The sequence below is a fragment of the Argiope bruennichi genome, chromosome 8 (genome assembly GCF_947563725.1).
Source record: "Argiope bruennichi chromosome 8, qqArgBrue1.1, whole genome shotgun sequence".
NCBI classification, from domain to species: Eukaryota; Metazoa; Arthropoda; class Arachnida; order Araneae; family Araneidae; genus Argiope; species Argiope bruennichi.
In genome coordinates, this window is record NC_079158.1 from 58,655,634 (window position 1) to 58,672,857 (window position 17,224).

Below are 17,224 nucleotides of genomic sequence, written 5' to 3' on the forward strand. Positions count from 1 at the left end.
AGTTCGAATATCCTTTTAATTTATTTTGACGTTTTGTAAAAAATTTGAATAATGTTTTATACAAATAATAATTAAAATATAGACAAGTAATAATGATTAAAATGTAGGTAAGTAATTGACTTTGAATATCTCAAGCAAGAACTCGGTATTTCATAATCAAAATGATGAAGCGTTATTTTAAAAGTTATATTTAGTTTATAACTAGAACACATCTCAGCGTAATAGTGGCTGCAGAAGAAAAGAAAGAAAAAAGAAAATAAAAGAACCAAATTTATCTTCGCGATAGCTAGTAAAGAACATCACAGCTTGGCCAAATAGGTGAAGAACCGGAAACAGAGAGTGCGGGTCACGTGATCTAAACGTAGGTTCAAACCAATTTGCGTGTGGGGAGAGTAGTAGAGAACATCCGGATGGGATCGATTCTGAGGAGCAGCAGGACAGGACAAAGGGAAGGCTTAGGAGGCAAGTAGGCATGGGTGAACGAAAGCTTGAAATGGCGTTATAGTAAGTACGATTTTCTCAATATTATTTTTATTTTACAATCTGAGAACGAAGTTTGCAATTTGATAACACATTTAGCGCTAAGTGTGGTATTTGCTGCTATTTATAGATTGTCTTTTCATGCATTCGCCATCTCTTTTTGTTTGTGATGCGTGCCCTCTGGCTTTCATGGAGAGAAAAACTCGCGCCGAATGAGCGAAGAGATAAACGAAGAAAAATAGTAAACGCTGCCGTCTATTTTTTTTATTGGATTCCCATCCGAAAGCTGACCCGTTTGTTTTCAACTTTTGAATATTTATTTTTAATTTTGTTGTCACGGCTCTTAAGAATCGGTATTGTTCTTTTCCCAGTTATCGCGTTCTCGAAAGGTAATTGGATGTGATATACTTTTTCTCTGGGGAAACTGTGAGAACGCGACGGATTCCCCTAAAGCTTCAGAAGTGCGTAATGACAGCCATGACAGCTTTCTTTTAGTTATAACTTCGATGTACTTTTTGATCCCTATGGCTATTTTGAATTTTTTTTTTGCATTCATCGATCTTATCGTCTGTGATTGTTTGTTTTGTCTGGATTTAGTGGGTTAGTGTTTCATTGTTTTGATCGAGTGTTATTTTTAGAATTTGCGTTCGTATTTTTGTATTTAGCTTTAATTATATAAGGAATTAATTGTAACTTTATATGATTATATTTTTTTTAGTTAGATGTTAATAAATGTATATTAAAGTTATTGAATTAGTTTTTACATGTATTTACAAATTAATTGTTTTGATAATTCTGGAGTTAAAATAATTTTTATTTTTGCTGCATTCTTTTTAATTTAATATTATTTTATTATATCTTACATTTTTGCAGTAGATTTTTAATATTATTTTTTAAGTATTATATGTAACTGCGAGTGTGAAATTCTTAATTATGTTTCATTTGGTGATGTCTGCATTTATTATAGTATTTTAATCATATAAAACGTTATATTTATGTCTTGGATATATTTAAAGAAGCTGGTTTGTTTTAAGCATTACATTTTTACTTATAACTCATTTTTAGTTTTAAATATTTCTTTGTAGCAGACATTCTTTTATATATATACTATAACCATATAAGGCCTCACTAAATCCGATTATTTTTGAAGTGTTGCATTTAATTTATCTGAAGGTATTTTACCTGTGATTTAAAATTTATTCTCCAATAACATCCTTTAAAATTTATTCAACTCCAGTATGAAGTTAGGTGCTGAATTTTAATATTTGCGAATATGTCTTGAAAATGTGTGCTATTATTTTAATAGATTTAATGTAAGAGCTCTTTAAACTCTAGATCATGACTATAAATAGGATTACAAAAACTTTAATTATTACAGTTGCATGACTTAGCAAAAATGATTTATAAAAACAAGTACATCTGAATAATTTTATAGAAATTTTCAAAATATATTTAATCAAATATCGATTGATGATTAACTACCATATATTTTTTTATTTTTTTAATTCTTAATGCATTCAGTATTGAAAAGTTGGAACATAAATATAAAGGTTTTTTTAAAGCTTTGGAAGCTATCTTATATTTTTTATGACTGCTTTATGTCTATTTTATTCATTTTTTAAATGAAATTAAGGATTTTTCTAATGTTTTTGGGCCTTTTGCATATTTGCTGGAATAAAGGAAATGCTAATTGTGAATGTCATTGGAATATGCTTAAATCAAGTCATTGATGCTAAAATCAAATAAGTAATTTAAAGATATTATTGCAGTTTGATCACTTATATTATGCAATTGCAATTATTTTTCTTATAATTTTCTAATTAAAATAAATCATGGCTATATTTTTAATCATTATTTATAGCCATTTCTTTTGAGGATAAACATTAACTGGCATGTTTTTTTAAATTGATTATTAGATTTTAAGAATTATAATCTGTTAGATTTTTGATTTGTATATTTTAACTGCACTTGAAAACATCTTAAAATGTAATGGTTATTTCTTTCTGAGATTGTACACAGATTTTTGAATTTGTAATTTATATAACATTTTTTCCAAAACAATGCAGAAAATTTTTCATTCAATGTAGAATATTACTTCATTCAAATTAAAATATTCTGAAAAAAAAAATCTTTTTTGTAATTCTTGATTTTTAATAAATAATTCTAATAAATTTTTATCCATCATTATCTTATTGTGTGTTGACAAATCTCAGGATTAAACATAAATAAGAAAATAATAGATATTCTTTTTAAGTACACAGTCATTAGTGGTCTTTTAGAACTTTAAAGTTAATCAAATTCTATTAAGAGTAAAATAATTTATAAAAATTTGAAGGTGTAGATTCAGCCATTTTCTAAGAGAACTGTTTTAAAAATTAAAACTTGGATAATATTTAAAGAAGACATTTTAAACATGACAAGACAACCACTTATTAAACAAAATGCCGACATCTTACCAGAAGTTTTTTCTAGTTTATTTTTAATAATATATGTTTCATTCATTATGAATAGAAAATTTTTTATTGTCATGCCTTGAATCTTAATTTTATATACCTACATGTGTTTAATAAATGATATATTGAAATATATAACATATTGAAAGAATATTTTGAGATATTTGTACTTAGGACTGCAAAAACTTTTATGGGAAAATGCTGGAAGAACATATAAATATAGGTATGGAATTAAGCTGAAGGAGTTTGCATATTTTAAAATTTTTTTTATTGGAGAATTTTGATTGCTTAAAATTTTTATTGTCATGCCTTAATTTTACTAAAAATCTAATTTGCAAAATTAAGATTAACTGAAAATTAAGATCCTCTGGACTTTAATTCCTTGACATACAAAATTGGTTGACGATCCTAGGTGAGCCATGATTTAAAAGCTACTGTTAAATTTGGTTATTTACTTTCAAATTTAGTTTTAAGTACTTTGTAGTGAATAAACAGTTTTTGAGAGAATTCTTTGCCAATTCATTTGCTTTTTCGTCCATCTTATTACAAATTGCAGTTGTTTAGTGTCTTCAAAAACTCAGTTATTGAAGTTGCGTCATTTTTTAGAATATTGCCTGATAATTAAATTTTGATCTTATCTAGATATTTTTTATTACAATTTTTTTCCAAATTTCATTTTTTTTTTCCTTTTTAATTTTTAGAATGCATTCCACCAAAGATAAAGGAAAATTGCCCATCCAGATACTATTAACTTGTTCCCTAATTAAAGTGAGTACAGTTAATTGAAATATGTTTAATTTTGTTTGTAAACCATAGTTGATATTTACATTTAGTAATAAACTTCTGTAAATGTAAACATTTCAAATTCTGAATATTTTATAATATCGTGAATGTTAGAAGTATAGATCTTCACATTTTATAAATTTTTTTTAGGAAATGGAAACAGTACATTTGGTTGATAATATTCATTGGAATAAAAAAAATATATGTATATATTTTAGAAATATAAAGGATATGTGAATTTTGAGAATTTGGACATTAAAAACAAGGCTTCAAGTTTTTAATTTTGCAAAATTGTAAATCAAAAAACTTAATCCATTATTAAAGTTATTTCATTTGTATTAGTTAACAAATTTAATATCGAATTTCTCAATTTTATTTTTTAAAAAAAAATGGGCATGTAAATTGGCATATTTAATAATGTCTTTTAACCGTGAAATTTAAAATTAATCTTCGAAACTACATTATTCAAGGGATTTGTTATGTTAGTGCATTATTCTTAAATATTAATTTAGAATGATTTATCTATAGGGGAAAAAGTCCTTCTAGTAAATAATATATATATATATATATATTATTTACTAATAATATATATATATATTATTTACTAGATATATATGTGAAAATGCAGAATTGTTTAGAATATCTGAAGTGCAATTGAATATAAGTAAAATACAGAGTTCCATGCATTCAGTAGTTTTTACACACTTTTAAAATTGGAGAATTTCTTCTTTTGATTTCATTATCATATTTTGTTTTAAATTACTCTCTATATAATATTTTAAAATTTAAATCTTAATTTCCTTTGTTTTTCTTATCTTAAGTTAGTTATGTTACTTTTTTTTCTAAAAGTAGCTGCTTTTGAGAATCAACTTGTTTGCCTTGATAATTGACTTTTTAGGTTGTTAAATAATTAATGTGGAATATTCTTTAAAAAAATTTGCCTACCTTGTTATATGATATGACTAAAAGATATAAATTCAAATTAATAAGTTTATTATAAATTAAAAAGCTTAGATGTTACGAAATAAAAGTGGAAGTGAAAGTCTTACTATGGAGTTAAAAGTGTGTGGTTGAATGCTTTTATTGATTAGTTTGAATTCCATCAAAGCATTTAAAAACATTGTTATTCAAATTGAATTTAAAAAATTAACCCGTCAGCACATGTATGGGATCTTTTTGAAGCCATCTTTTTCTCTTTAGAGTAAAGTTTTTTTTTTAGAAATTGTAGGAATTTATAAAAGTTTATAGTTGTTACTTCCAATACCTTCATGAGGGAACTAGAAGATTAAACCAGCAGAAATCAGTGAAACAGTGTATCTTATTTTTTACAAGAAGGCTGGGATCCAATTGACCCTTGCGTGTACTATTATTTCAGATTCTTTTAATATTATGCATATGTCAGTTAGCTATACAGTTTCAGAGATCTTCTCACAAGTCTCCCTACTGATATTGTTTGTTTGACAGCGGATTCTAAAACTTTCTGCACTTTTGTTCATGTGTTTGGATGGGTTTAATTCATCAAAATAGGGGTGAGAGGCAAGATGAAAGGAGGGGATATTTACATTTAATAATAAAATAAACTTGGATTACTTGCAGACTGAATTAAAATATTACGGTCTGAAATGACACAATATTCACACGCACCTGAAAACAAAAAAGTATCTTATAGGGTGAAAATCAAGGTCAAAGAAGGACGAAGAATTCCGGAAATGCGTTCATCTTTCTGCGTCACTCTGCTTAATAAGATAGAATCGTCAAAAAGTGGTCTTCTCAGAATACTGAAACGAACAGTAGTATATATATAAAAAATAAAAGATATTAATTTTCAAAATGGTATGTTTAGGCTTTTTTTTCTAAAAATGTTCCAATGTAAATTATAGATTTCCTTATTTTTCCAATATTTTTATACAGAAAAAAATTAATTATATTAAAAATAATAGTTTTATGTGAATGAAATCGGGAAAATGGTAGTGAATACAGAAAAAGTATGAAAATGGGGCCTAAATTAAATTTTTAAAATTTCTTATTAAAATTTATATTTGATCCTAAATAAGAACATATTTTTGTGGAAAAACATTTATATATTCTAATCATATTTTTATATACATAGCCTATAAGATAATGAGTAAGTGCCCAACAATTTGGGATCAAAATGACCCATCACATGTGATCATGTTAAAGAAAAATGGAGGTGTGTGCTGAAGGGTTAAATTTAAAGGGGAAAAAAAAAACTGTATGGAAATAGAATCAGCATTAATTAATTGATAACTTTTTGAATCAGCATCAATTAATTGATAACTTTTTGAATCTTAAGATAATAAAACCATTTTTTATAAGATAGTTGTTTTTAAAAAATAAACATCAATTTCCATAGGTTGATCATAGACTTACCATCTGGCAACAGACTACTTTTGAGTTTAATTAAATTTTTTTTGACACCTATTTCTTTTGTATCTTCTTTCCTCTGACTGAATGAAATTTTTGGTTATATGAAGAATTTTGTTAAGAACATTTCTAATAATAATTTGCATATTTTTAAAATTTTTTAAATTCTAAATTGAATTCTGTACAATTTTAAAAATATAAAGCATTCTGAAATTCGAATAATATATTTCTTACATTTGACTGTTGCCTCTACAGTAAGTAATAAGAACGATTTCTGTACCATATGTACACTAGTGTTATACATTCTCTTACTTTTTGATCCAAATTCCACTTTTTTTTAAAACTATTTTTATCATGTACTCTAAAAAATTGCTGATCTTGGTAGTCTGTTGTGCTCCAAGCAAAGGGATAAAAAATCTCTATGCATTCCTTTCAAAAATACCAACGATTTCCTTTTGTAAGTTTACACATGTTAAGAAATTCCTATCAGAATCTCGTATTAAAATCACTAAAGGGAACAATTTCTTCCACTTTCATTTGCTTTTAAATTAATTTAAATTTTGGGGAATAGTTTTACCATTTCATGTTCCTCCTTTATCCTTGTGTATTAATCATGCCTCTCATGGAAAAATAAAAGTTTATTCAAAATTTATGTGCTTTTGGCCACACATCTGTCAAATTAATACTACATTTATAAGTATACAGGGAATTTCAATGCATTAAATACCCAGAATATTTTTAAATATGCAATTTGTACTATTTTAATATAATTTCAATGTTTTCTTGTCAACTTTTTATAATATTTAATATCTAATTTTTAATATCTAATTTTTAATTATAGATGTGTCATTAAAGATGAATGAAAGTGGACAAGGTGCTGTGCCAGCTGCTTTGCCTGGTGGGTATGCAACTAGCATACCAGCTTCAGGCATTGGAACATCAACAGTCTTCCTAGGGCAAGACAATTGGATGACTGCACCAAATACTCATCTTGGTACCTCATACAGTGTTTTAACTCCTCATTATCCGCCAGAATATTCATTACCTGATGCTATGAGACCAGCATTTTATACAACTGGTTTTAGTGCTGTATCATCATCACCTAGTTTTATTCATAATCAAGTCATAGATACCCGTGCTCAAGAACAATTGTATGCCAAAGCTGTTGTGAGTGGATCCAGTTTTCAAGTCGGATTCCCTTCTATAAATTCTTCCCCACTTACTGCCTATGCTTCTGAACTGCGAACTGAGGAGTTACCTGAACAGAGAACCAATGAAAATAATTCATCTGTGCCAAATAATGATGCTTCTGCTGAAGGTTTAGCTACTCGTATGATGCCCAAAAGTCCAAATGATAGTTCGATGAGTAACGTGCCAACTCCTAATCCTCCGTCACGTGATGGAACTCCATCAGGTAATGTAGGATATAGACCATGGGAACGAGGTTTAAATGGACCAGATTATCAACCATCAACTCCACAATCAATGACAGAGATGGCAAATGATATGATACATCAGCAAAGGCCCCCAAGTTCTCCTCTAGACAAAAATAATTTGAAAGAAGTCGACAATAGAAATTCTTTTAAAAATCAAGATTTTTTATCAAAATCAGCATCGATGTCTGATGTTCAAGCTCCAAGATCTGTAGAAACACCTGGTAGACCTCCTTCCTGCATTTCGTCAGTTTCCAGTCCTACTGGAATTCATGATTCACAAATGCTAGAAGAAGCTATGGATCATCCGGATCTTCAGCATTTAACTCCTCATGCTCAAGGTTATCCCACTTTAATTCCTTCTTCTCGCCTTACTAATATCAATATGCAAGTTAATAATGCCTTACAAGTAAATAACACATTGCGACCATTTCAAAATGCCTTTATGCCTAGCAATAATGCTCAATTAACATCTTATATTCCTGGATCTCAAGTGATGGTAGCATATCCAGAAGCCAAGCTACTGAAGTTGGACTCGGAATTGGATATAAGAGGACACAAAGAAAACACATTTCAAGTGCCTTCAGTGTCTTCCACTACTCCACGCCAGTCAATGCATAATAATATTCCACCTCCTCATCAAGCACAAATTGAACAGTGGAATCAGCCAATGCCAAATATGACATCTGTACCTGAGGCTGAAAAGGCCACTAGGAAAAAGAGGAAACGATGTGGTGAATGCCCTGGATGTCAGACCAAAGCTAATTGTGGTGCCTGTGGTCCTTGTAAGAGTGTGAGGAGTCACCAGATTTGTAAAATGAGAAAATGTGAACAATTGAAAACGAAGAAAGAAAAAGTGAGTGAGAATTTCATTAAAATGAATAAGAAGTATATACTATTTTGTGGCCTTGACAACATTGATCTTTGTAAATATTGTAACTAAATGTCATTTTTTTATTTATTGGAATAACACTTGCTAAATATAACTACTAGTATTGAAAATTTCGGGTTTTGCAGCCTCTTTACTATACTTGATGAGTTTTGGATGCTGACTCAAAGCAGAAATAGCCTTATCTTTTTCATTTTAAAAGTTTATCATATTAAAACATAGTTTTTTTTTTATGACTTAATAAGTTAGTGTTTCAGTGTTTTTATTTTTACTAGTCATTTATAAATTGATAGTGAGGTTAAATTTTACCATTGATTTAATATAATTTTGCCTCTGAACTTTCGATTCACAAACATTGTATAGCTAACTGTCAAGCTATGATTTTTTTTTTCATGCAGTTATTTGTCAAATTTGGTCTATAGTTAAGTCTGCCATTTTAAAAGAAACAAAAGATGTTGAAAACTTATTGATAGGAACTACTATGTTTTTAAGTTCAATTTTTTTATATGTTTTGTTCTTTTAAAACCTTATTGATAATTTTGTATGTTTTCTTGATATGTAGTTATTTTTTAAAAATTATACATCATGTGAACTATATTATTATACGCAATAAACAAAGTAACAATTACAATATTCATGCAGTTTTAATTCAGTGTTTACAGTAATATAGCTTTAATAATTAAATATATCATTCAACTATGCTTCATTTTCCAAAATACAGTTGATTAAATTTTAATTAAAAATTGTATTGATATATATGTGTGTGTGTGTATAGTATTAAAGTTGTAATAATATTCTTCTAATAATTGCCTTTCTTGTGGTAAAAACGATTTTCTATTCTTGGTTATAATCTAGGATTCTATATATCTACTCTCCCAAGCCATAACATTATTTTATCATCCATGCAATATTAAGATAGCTATTATTGAAGTAATTTGAAATGTTATATTTAATTCATTTAATTTGAAAATTATTTTAGAATTTATGCATGGAAACTTTGCATATCAGGTACCAAAGGATGCAAGGAATTGCAAAAAATTATTTCTATCAATTTTTCAGTTGCGTATTATTAACAGGAGAAAGTTGATAACATTGTATAATTTGTAATTTATAAAATCCTGGTTTTTCTCTTGCAAATCTGATTATTACTTATCAGAATACCTTAAATGACAGGCAGTATTCATCAAATTTTTATTTGATGCAAATTTTGAAACAATGTGCATAAATCTAAACTAATTAACATTTATTTCGTTCCATGCAATTATCTCAGTATTGCAAAAAAAAAAAAAAAAAAAAATTACAATATCAGAAAAAAAAGTAATCAAATTTCTTCCTTTCTTTTTGTATAATTATTTAAAGGTTTATTTCTTAAAATTTTTTAAGGAAAATCTGACATTGTTTGTTAATAAATGTTTTTTCATAGCATTTATAACTATGTTTTATAAGATGTGCTAAATAATTCATTTTTTTATATATATAATTCAAATGGAGAAATCTTTTATAGGCTGCAGCTGCAAAAGCAAGTGGCCAGCTTTTGATTGATTCTGACAGTCAAAATTTAAATGGCAATCAAAGTTATACGAATGAAAATGACTCTCTTCAGCTTCCTGGAACACCTACTGTAAGTAAATTTAGCTGACAGATTTTTATCTTTTAAAGTGTTTTCATTGATAGCATATCTCATTGTTTACTGGAATATGTAATTTTTACAAATCAGCACAACTTTATCATTCATTTGGATATTATTAACAAATTTAGAAATATATTAATGTTACATTCCAATCATGATTAACTGTTAATTATAAATTCTATCAAAGTTAGATTAGTAATGCTGTTTAATAATTAAATCACTGATTTGTATATTAAAATGCATAATTATTTTAATATATCTGATCTACCCTACTAATAATAATCAAATTTCAATTTTGATTAATTTTGAATCTGATCAGTTTTCATTATCATTGATAAAAATATCTGTATTTTCCTTCCATAGCAAATTGACGCAATTAACGAAATAATTTTTTTAGGGCTTTCAGCAACATGATTTCTTAATGGCTGGCCAGTTGAAAAATCTTAGTCAATCACCAAACAATAGCACCAGTTCTTTGTTTGATTTGAATTCAGCCTACCCAGCTTTTCCTTCACAATCTCAGTTACTTGGTTTTAATGGTCAAGCTGACTTGTTAAAAGGAGAAAATCAGAATGTTCCTGCTGATCATCAATCTCTGTTAGAATTCAGTGGATCAACAACAATGCATGAATTTGCACAGTCGCGACTGAAAAATCTCTTAAATACTCGTAAAACTCAGAAAGAACAGATGCAAAATTACTCCACTTCTCAAAATGCTGGAAATATGTATGCCGAACAGTCAATAAGCCCAGTTGAAACTCCTCCACAACCAAATGAAGGTGAAACATATGCTCAGCGACCACCTTCTACACCATCATCAATGCGCAGCAGGGCAGGGAGCAATCCTACCGATTCTGGTATATCGAATGAAGAATCTGGTTATTTAGGACAATCTCTTGAACCCACATATGAATCTCTTCAAAATCTTGATCCTTCACCTGAGTCTGGTTTGGCATGGAGCAAGGCACCATCTCCCAACAAAATAGATTTGGACATTGTACAAAATGGACAGAATTCTGACAAAGAAGCCAAAAAGTTTGAGATTGGAAATGGCTCTAGTAATTCAGATGGAACTTTAAATTATTCTGGATTAGGGCAAGATACAGTTAATGGTTATTCTTACAGCAGGTATTTTGATCCTGCAAATAATCGTGAAATTAACAATGCAAGAGTTGAATCTTATGGTTCTGAATCTTCTAACAGAGATGCCTTTTCAAGTGCAGCTAATAATACTTCAGAATACCCGTCTCAAAATAATCAGTCCATGTATGATAATTCTCGCTATTTTCAACCATCTTCAGAGGTCAATTCATATTCTGGAAACACAGCTAATGAATCCTCCTCTCGGCCTGTTTTCACACCTACTTCATCTGGACAATCAACTCAATCATCTCCATATTCTCAACATCCGACAGCTTCTCCATCTAATCGAGAGAATGTATCATCTTATTCATCAAATCAACAAATAAATTTTGAACCACCAAATAAAACCATTGAAACATCGTCTGCTAATATCTCTGTATCTGCAAATAACCCAGTTGAAAGGGCAAGTAAAATTTCTAACGAAACGTCTGAGGAAGGGAATTTTTTATTGAATACGACCACATCTATGAATACATATTCAAATACTATCAATTCCTTTAATGGAATGAACTTTTCTACATCAAATACTTATCCTACTCTTCCTGCTATAGATTCATTATTTAGTATAGGCCATACTGTGATATCAAATACATCAGAACTGGGCCAACTAAAAATGACATATGCAAATCAAGCTAGTGGCACCACTACATTTCCTCTCTCTTCTGCCATAGATAGTGGTCGTAATGATGCACTCTCTGGATTGGATCCAGCTTCTTTTAATAACAGCTTCTATACTCAGCTACCAAATTCAGTATCTAATCCATTGCTGACAGCCAATGTAATCAACGCTGGAAAAAGCTTTTCCAATCAGGCGGATTGGTGGAGGCAGTCGAAAGAAGCTGAAAAGACAGAAGTGCCTCCTACTTCTCCTGACTGTGAAGTTGTAGAAAATCAGTCTTCAAATCCATCCACGGTATAGTTAATTGCATCTTTGTAGTTTGCATTCCGATGTCCTTCGGGGTTTATGACTCGAAGACTACTTTTTCAAATGAAATATTTCTATAAAATTTTTTAGTTTCATATATGAATTATACTTTTCTCTTCCCTGCATGAAAGAATGAAATGTTTTGTATTGAAGTGCCATTTCTCATGAATTTTTAATATTTTTGTTTTTAATACTAGAAATTTTTATGTCATAGTCAATGACTTTTTATATGTACAACTCCTTAGCTTTAGCAGCTTTATGTATGAGGCAATTTATCTTTATAAGTATTACTTGTTTTTTCATCTAATTCTTAATACCAGGGCTTCTTTAAACTAGGGATCTTGACTCCCCCCATCCCAAATGAGGTCTCATAAATGAATTTTTGGTTTAGAAAAGTTGGCTAATCTATAAAAATGAAGCAATAACATTTTATGATTAAAATTTAACATTTTGTTCATTAATCCATTTTTCACTATAATGTTTGATTCTTCTGAAACTTTTTTATACACTAATGAGACCACATATATTAAAAAAAATTATAATAAAATATAATAGGCAGACAAATGGGAAATTTTAAGAAGCTCTGCTTTATATTTATGTGTCTACCTCATTTGATTGATTTTTTTTATTTGCTTAAGATTAATTATCATTAGAAAGATGAAAGCACCAATCAGCAGTCAAATTCTGTGTGATTTATTTTGTGCACAGTGAGATGTTTTTATACTCAGGTCAAGTGTCGATAACGATTTATTTATTTGATTTCTTATTTATTTATGGCAAAGTTACTTAATTTTCATAAGATAATTTATGTATGTAGAAAAGGCAAGTATTTCTGCTTTGGTTATGACTTTATCATACTTTTAACAATTATTTTCTAAAAAATAGTGGAATAATACAGATTTTACACTTTTGGAATTTTCGGTTTTGGGCGTCTGGAAATAACATTTTTGGATAATGTTGTTTATATTTAATCATTAATTATTTGACATATAATTAGAAAAAAAAAATGCATTTTTGACCTTAAAAATTTCTTACAAAGTCTATAAAATATTTCATGGCAGAATATTCCATATGAAAATTATTTTAAGTATGGCCATTTAATATTAATTTTTATATTTGTTGGGTGATAGAGAACAGATCCATATTTAAAATGAAGTTCATTTGTTTCTTTCTAAGATGAATTAATGCTTATAAATCATAGTCTCTGAAAGATTGAAAAGACAATGATTAATTAGTTTTGGGGAATACATATATTGATACAGTGTTTTTTGTAATAAGATTCAAACATAGCTAAAAATGAAATCTTTAATTTTTGTAATTCAATTTTAAAATCATTATTTACTTTAATATTAAAACTTTATCCAATGACAGTTGAATTTACAAAATTAAATGAATAAAAATTTACTATTTTCAAAAAATAAATAAATAAAAAAAATGGCATTTTATATTTATTTTTTAAATACTTGAAAATTTTATTAATTTCTTAGTATTCTCTAGGTATTTTTCGAATAATTTTTATTATTCAGTTAGTTGCAGCTATGTGCAGGTAAGTGAGGTAAGTGTATAAGGGGTTTATAAGATATAAGTGATTTTATTGAATTGCAAAAAGCAAATCATTTTATAGTTCAATAATGTCATATTTAATTATTTCATTGAGTAATAGTATATATATATATATAATAATTTTTTCTTATTGAAATTTTGCTTCCTTAAAATTGTAGCCTGCTTTGTGTGCTGCCTTCATTATAGCATTATATTTTTGAGATCTCAAAGGAGTGATAATTTATTGGATTATATTTCATTGCTTTCAATTAAGGATTAAATGTGTTAGGACCTTGCTTGTTGTGACAAAAACTCTCAGATGGCCGTAATCTTTCAAATTCTTTATTTTAAAATAATTTAAATTATTTATTTATGAATAAAAATAACCTAGCAAATCATCCCATTTTTAAAGATTTCTTTAAAATTTGCTTAATATTTTCAAGTAATTCTGTAACAATATATGTTATGATATGTAATTTTTATTTTACTATTCTTCAGTTTTGGTGTCAGAATAAATTTGCAAATAGGAATTGTGTAATTTTTTACTTTCTTAAAAGGCAGGAAAAAAGTCACAAAGTACAAAATTATTTAAATGCAATTTCATTCAAAAGATGTTGATTTTCTAATAGAGAACATATTTTTAGTTCTTCTTATTATTTATTTATTCTTACAAGAAATATAACTTTTCAACTATTACATTATTTCAATTCTTATTCCAAGAGGAGTGCAAGAGTAATTTTCAAAATATTTTGACATTTAACTTAATTAGTGATAATTTTTTGCTATTAATTGAGACTTGAACTTCATTTTTATAGCATTATATTAGGCTTATTTACTTTAAATTTACAGTACCAAACTTGTTCTTTAAAACTAAATAGTTTTTACAAAGCAAGATTAAGAATTTTATATTTTTAGATGTATTAAGCTTCTTTTTTCATAATAATCAGAAAGGACAATGAAAAATTAAAAGGAAATATAAGAAAATTTGTTTAAGATTAATTATTAATTCTCTAGTGTATTTTATTTGGGTACTACTAGTGCGAAATAAGCTTCCTTGTGAATATTTTATATGCTAATTACCCACCTGCCTTGAATAAGCATTAATTCTAGTTTAGACAATATCATGCAGATTTAAATTATTTTAGTGACATTTAAGAAAATGATATAATAAAAAATATTCAACCATTATAAAGAGGAGGAGAATTTTTATTATATCATTACTCATTGAATTTATAGAATCATTTGCATATGGAATGTTTTGTACCTTAAACTTTAAATCAAATGAAAACAAAGATGAATGAAGAAATTAAATGAATTTCTTTAAATCAATTATTTATGCTATTGTAACGCTATTATTTCTAAAGCAATCTATGAATACTTTTTGATTAGCAGCATTATGTAATATATTACAAAAAGTAATATTTGGGCAGCTTGAAAAATACTGATAACTATCTTTGCTTTTGTTGGTATTAATTTTTAATTTATTACTTAAAATTTAGTGTGAACTGTACGAGTGTTGTTATGGATGTTATTGTGTTCATTGTTTTGCTAATTTATTTTTTCAAAGAAAAAATATATAATGTGATATAGTATTTAGTTTATTTTTATCCCTTATTTTCATGTTTTAATTGGAAATTTTATAATCTCCTTTAGTTGATCGAAATTTATTGCCTGAGTAAGATGTCATGTAAATTGCTTTTGAAATGATGTGCTTAATATAGGAGTGAATGAAAATAAATAATTATGTTGATAATAGTGTATTGTACTAATAATTTGCCATTTAACTTATTCAAATTTTTAATATTCTTGTTTTATATATACAATTATGTTCTTTGGTATTTGATTGTTATATCCATTTGAGTTCCTCTACATTGCAAGAAATTTACTTATTTATAAAGTTTTTATTTACAAATGAATAGGATGTACAATTAAAATTTTATTGAAATTAGATATAATATTGATACTTTAATTAATTGAATTTTATCAAGATTATCTTGTTGTTAGTCAATCTTTACTAAATGAGATTGTTAATTATTTTATAAATTTTACATTTAATTATTTTTTTTAAAAAATGAAACATTAATCATACTATTAATATTCATATTTCCAAAGCTATATATTTTAAGTTCAATGATTAAGTGAATAATTTTTATTGAGATCAGCAATTCTGATTCGTCCAATCTAGCCATTCTTTTAAACCATATTAGTATTGGTTTATTCAAATCCCTAATATATGACATATTTGCATTTCTTTGATCAAGTAATAATCATAATTTTGTTTTGAATATTTTGTTGAAGGGAGTGACTACAAAAACATTTCAGTAATATATTTATAAGATTAATTTATTATTCATTTAATGACTAATTGTTTTATTAACCCAATTTTTAGATATTTTCTATGCTCTTTTTCTTTATTTTTTAAACATGGATATGTCATTACATTTCATCACTGAAATTTAATGCTATTTTTTTGTAATTTTTGTAATATATATTTTTTTTACTTCATACAGGTGAATATTTTACTTTGGAGTGGGGGCCGATTACTGTGGGGGAAAAATTCAAACTGAGGGTTAAATTTTTTTTCCAAATTACTTTTTTATATCTTTAAATAATTAATAGTTCTTGATATCCCTCTTCTGATTCTGAAAATAATTTTCAGACTTTTCTTTTAATATTTGTATTTTAAACAGACTGCTCAAATTTCATTATAAATTTCAATAAATATTCTAATTAACTAATAATTTCAATTCTAATTAACTTCTAATTTCAAAAATATTCTAATTAAACTAACATCTTTTCATTAGAATTTTAAGTATATATTTTTTTTTGAAGTTCTGCTTTTTAATTTTTTTAATTAAATAAGATTTTTAGTGTCAATTTCCTGCATATTGTTCAGTTTTGGTTATGTAATCAATTCTGATGTGGAGCTAATGGAATATATCTTTCAGTAGTATTTGCCCTTTTTTAATATCCCATATTTTATTTTTTCTAGTATTTTTCTGTGGAAGAACAATTAAGAGCAAATTATGTATATATGATCACAAGTAATGGTGTTGTATTCAAGAAATTAAAATGCAGTTTTCAGCTTTGACTCTTTGCTTTCTAAACAGCCCTACTCAGCTTATTTGAAATTAGGTCATTTGAAAATTCTATAACAAGAAAATTTTTGCTTCCACAGAAAATGATGTGAAGAAGTGAAAATAATTTAATTTATGTTGGCATTAATGCTTTAAAAAGTAAGTTGATTAAAAAAAGCTTTATTATCAATTATTTCATTAATATTTGATTGCAAAGGGTTAATAGCTGAATTTGACTTTCAAAATGAATTAAAAACTGATGTTAAAATGATGTCGAGCCAACAGATTATTTTTGCTAAAAAGTATATTTTTGGAGTTCCAATTTTTCTTCCGATATACTCTATGCAATAAAATAAGCTAAGGAGTCAAATATGTCCCTACTATATTAGTAGTGTTTTAACTTTTCGTATGTGAAGATGTGTGTGAATGTATGTCTTGATATTTTTACTATGCAAGTCAAGCAGCAATAAAATACTTTTCTGAT

At 27.2% G+C, this 17,224-nt stretch overlaps 1 protein-coding gene across 4 annotated transcripts; it reads left to right on the forward strand.

The window, feature by feature from the left end:
* Window positions 1-415: 415 nt before the first annotated feature.
* Window positions 416-14,242, forward strand: LOC129980971 (methylcytosine dioxygenase TET-like). 4 transcript variants are annotated; one of them, XM_056091520.1, is made up of 5 exons: window positions 416-504; window positions 3,635-3,701; window positions 6,943-8,390; window positions 9,928-10,044; window positions 10,451-14,242. In XM_056091520.1, the coding sequence occupies exons 3-5, from the start codon at window positions 6,957-6,959 to the stop codon at window positions 12,113-12,115; spliced, it is 3,216 nt and encodes a 1,071-aa protein (XP_055947495.1). In that variant the 5' UTR covers window positions 416-504; window positions 3,635-3,701; window positions 6,943-6,956; the 3' UTR covers window positions 12,116-14,242. The 4 variants fall into 4 exon arrangements, with proteins under 4 accessions (XP_055947495.1, XP_055947499.1, XP_055947496.1 ...); XM_056091521.1 differs by lacking the exon at window positions 416-504 and adding an exon at window positions 877-1,080; XM_056091522.1 differs by lacking the exon at window positions 416-504 and adding an exon at window positions 3,138-3,156.
* The last annotated feature ends 2,982 nt before the right edge of the window (window positions 14,243-17,224 follow it).

Excerpts from the sequence above, each read along its gene's own strand:
- LOC129980971 (XM_056091520.1), top strand. The coding sequence starts at position 6,957 with ATGAATGAAAGTGGACAAGGTGCTGTGCCAGCTGCTTTGCCTGGTGGG. Across the intron at positions 8,391-9,927 it reads TGAAAACGAAGAAAGAAAAA|GCTGCAGCTGCAAAAGCAAG; the intron begins GTGAGTGAGAAT and ends AATCTTTTATAG. Across the intron at positions 10,045-10,450 it reads AGCTTCCTGGAACACCTACT|GGCTTTCAGCAACATGATTT; the intron begins GTAAGTAAATTT and ends TAATTTTTTTAG.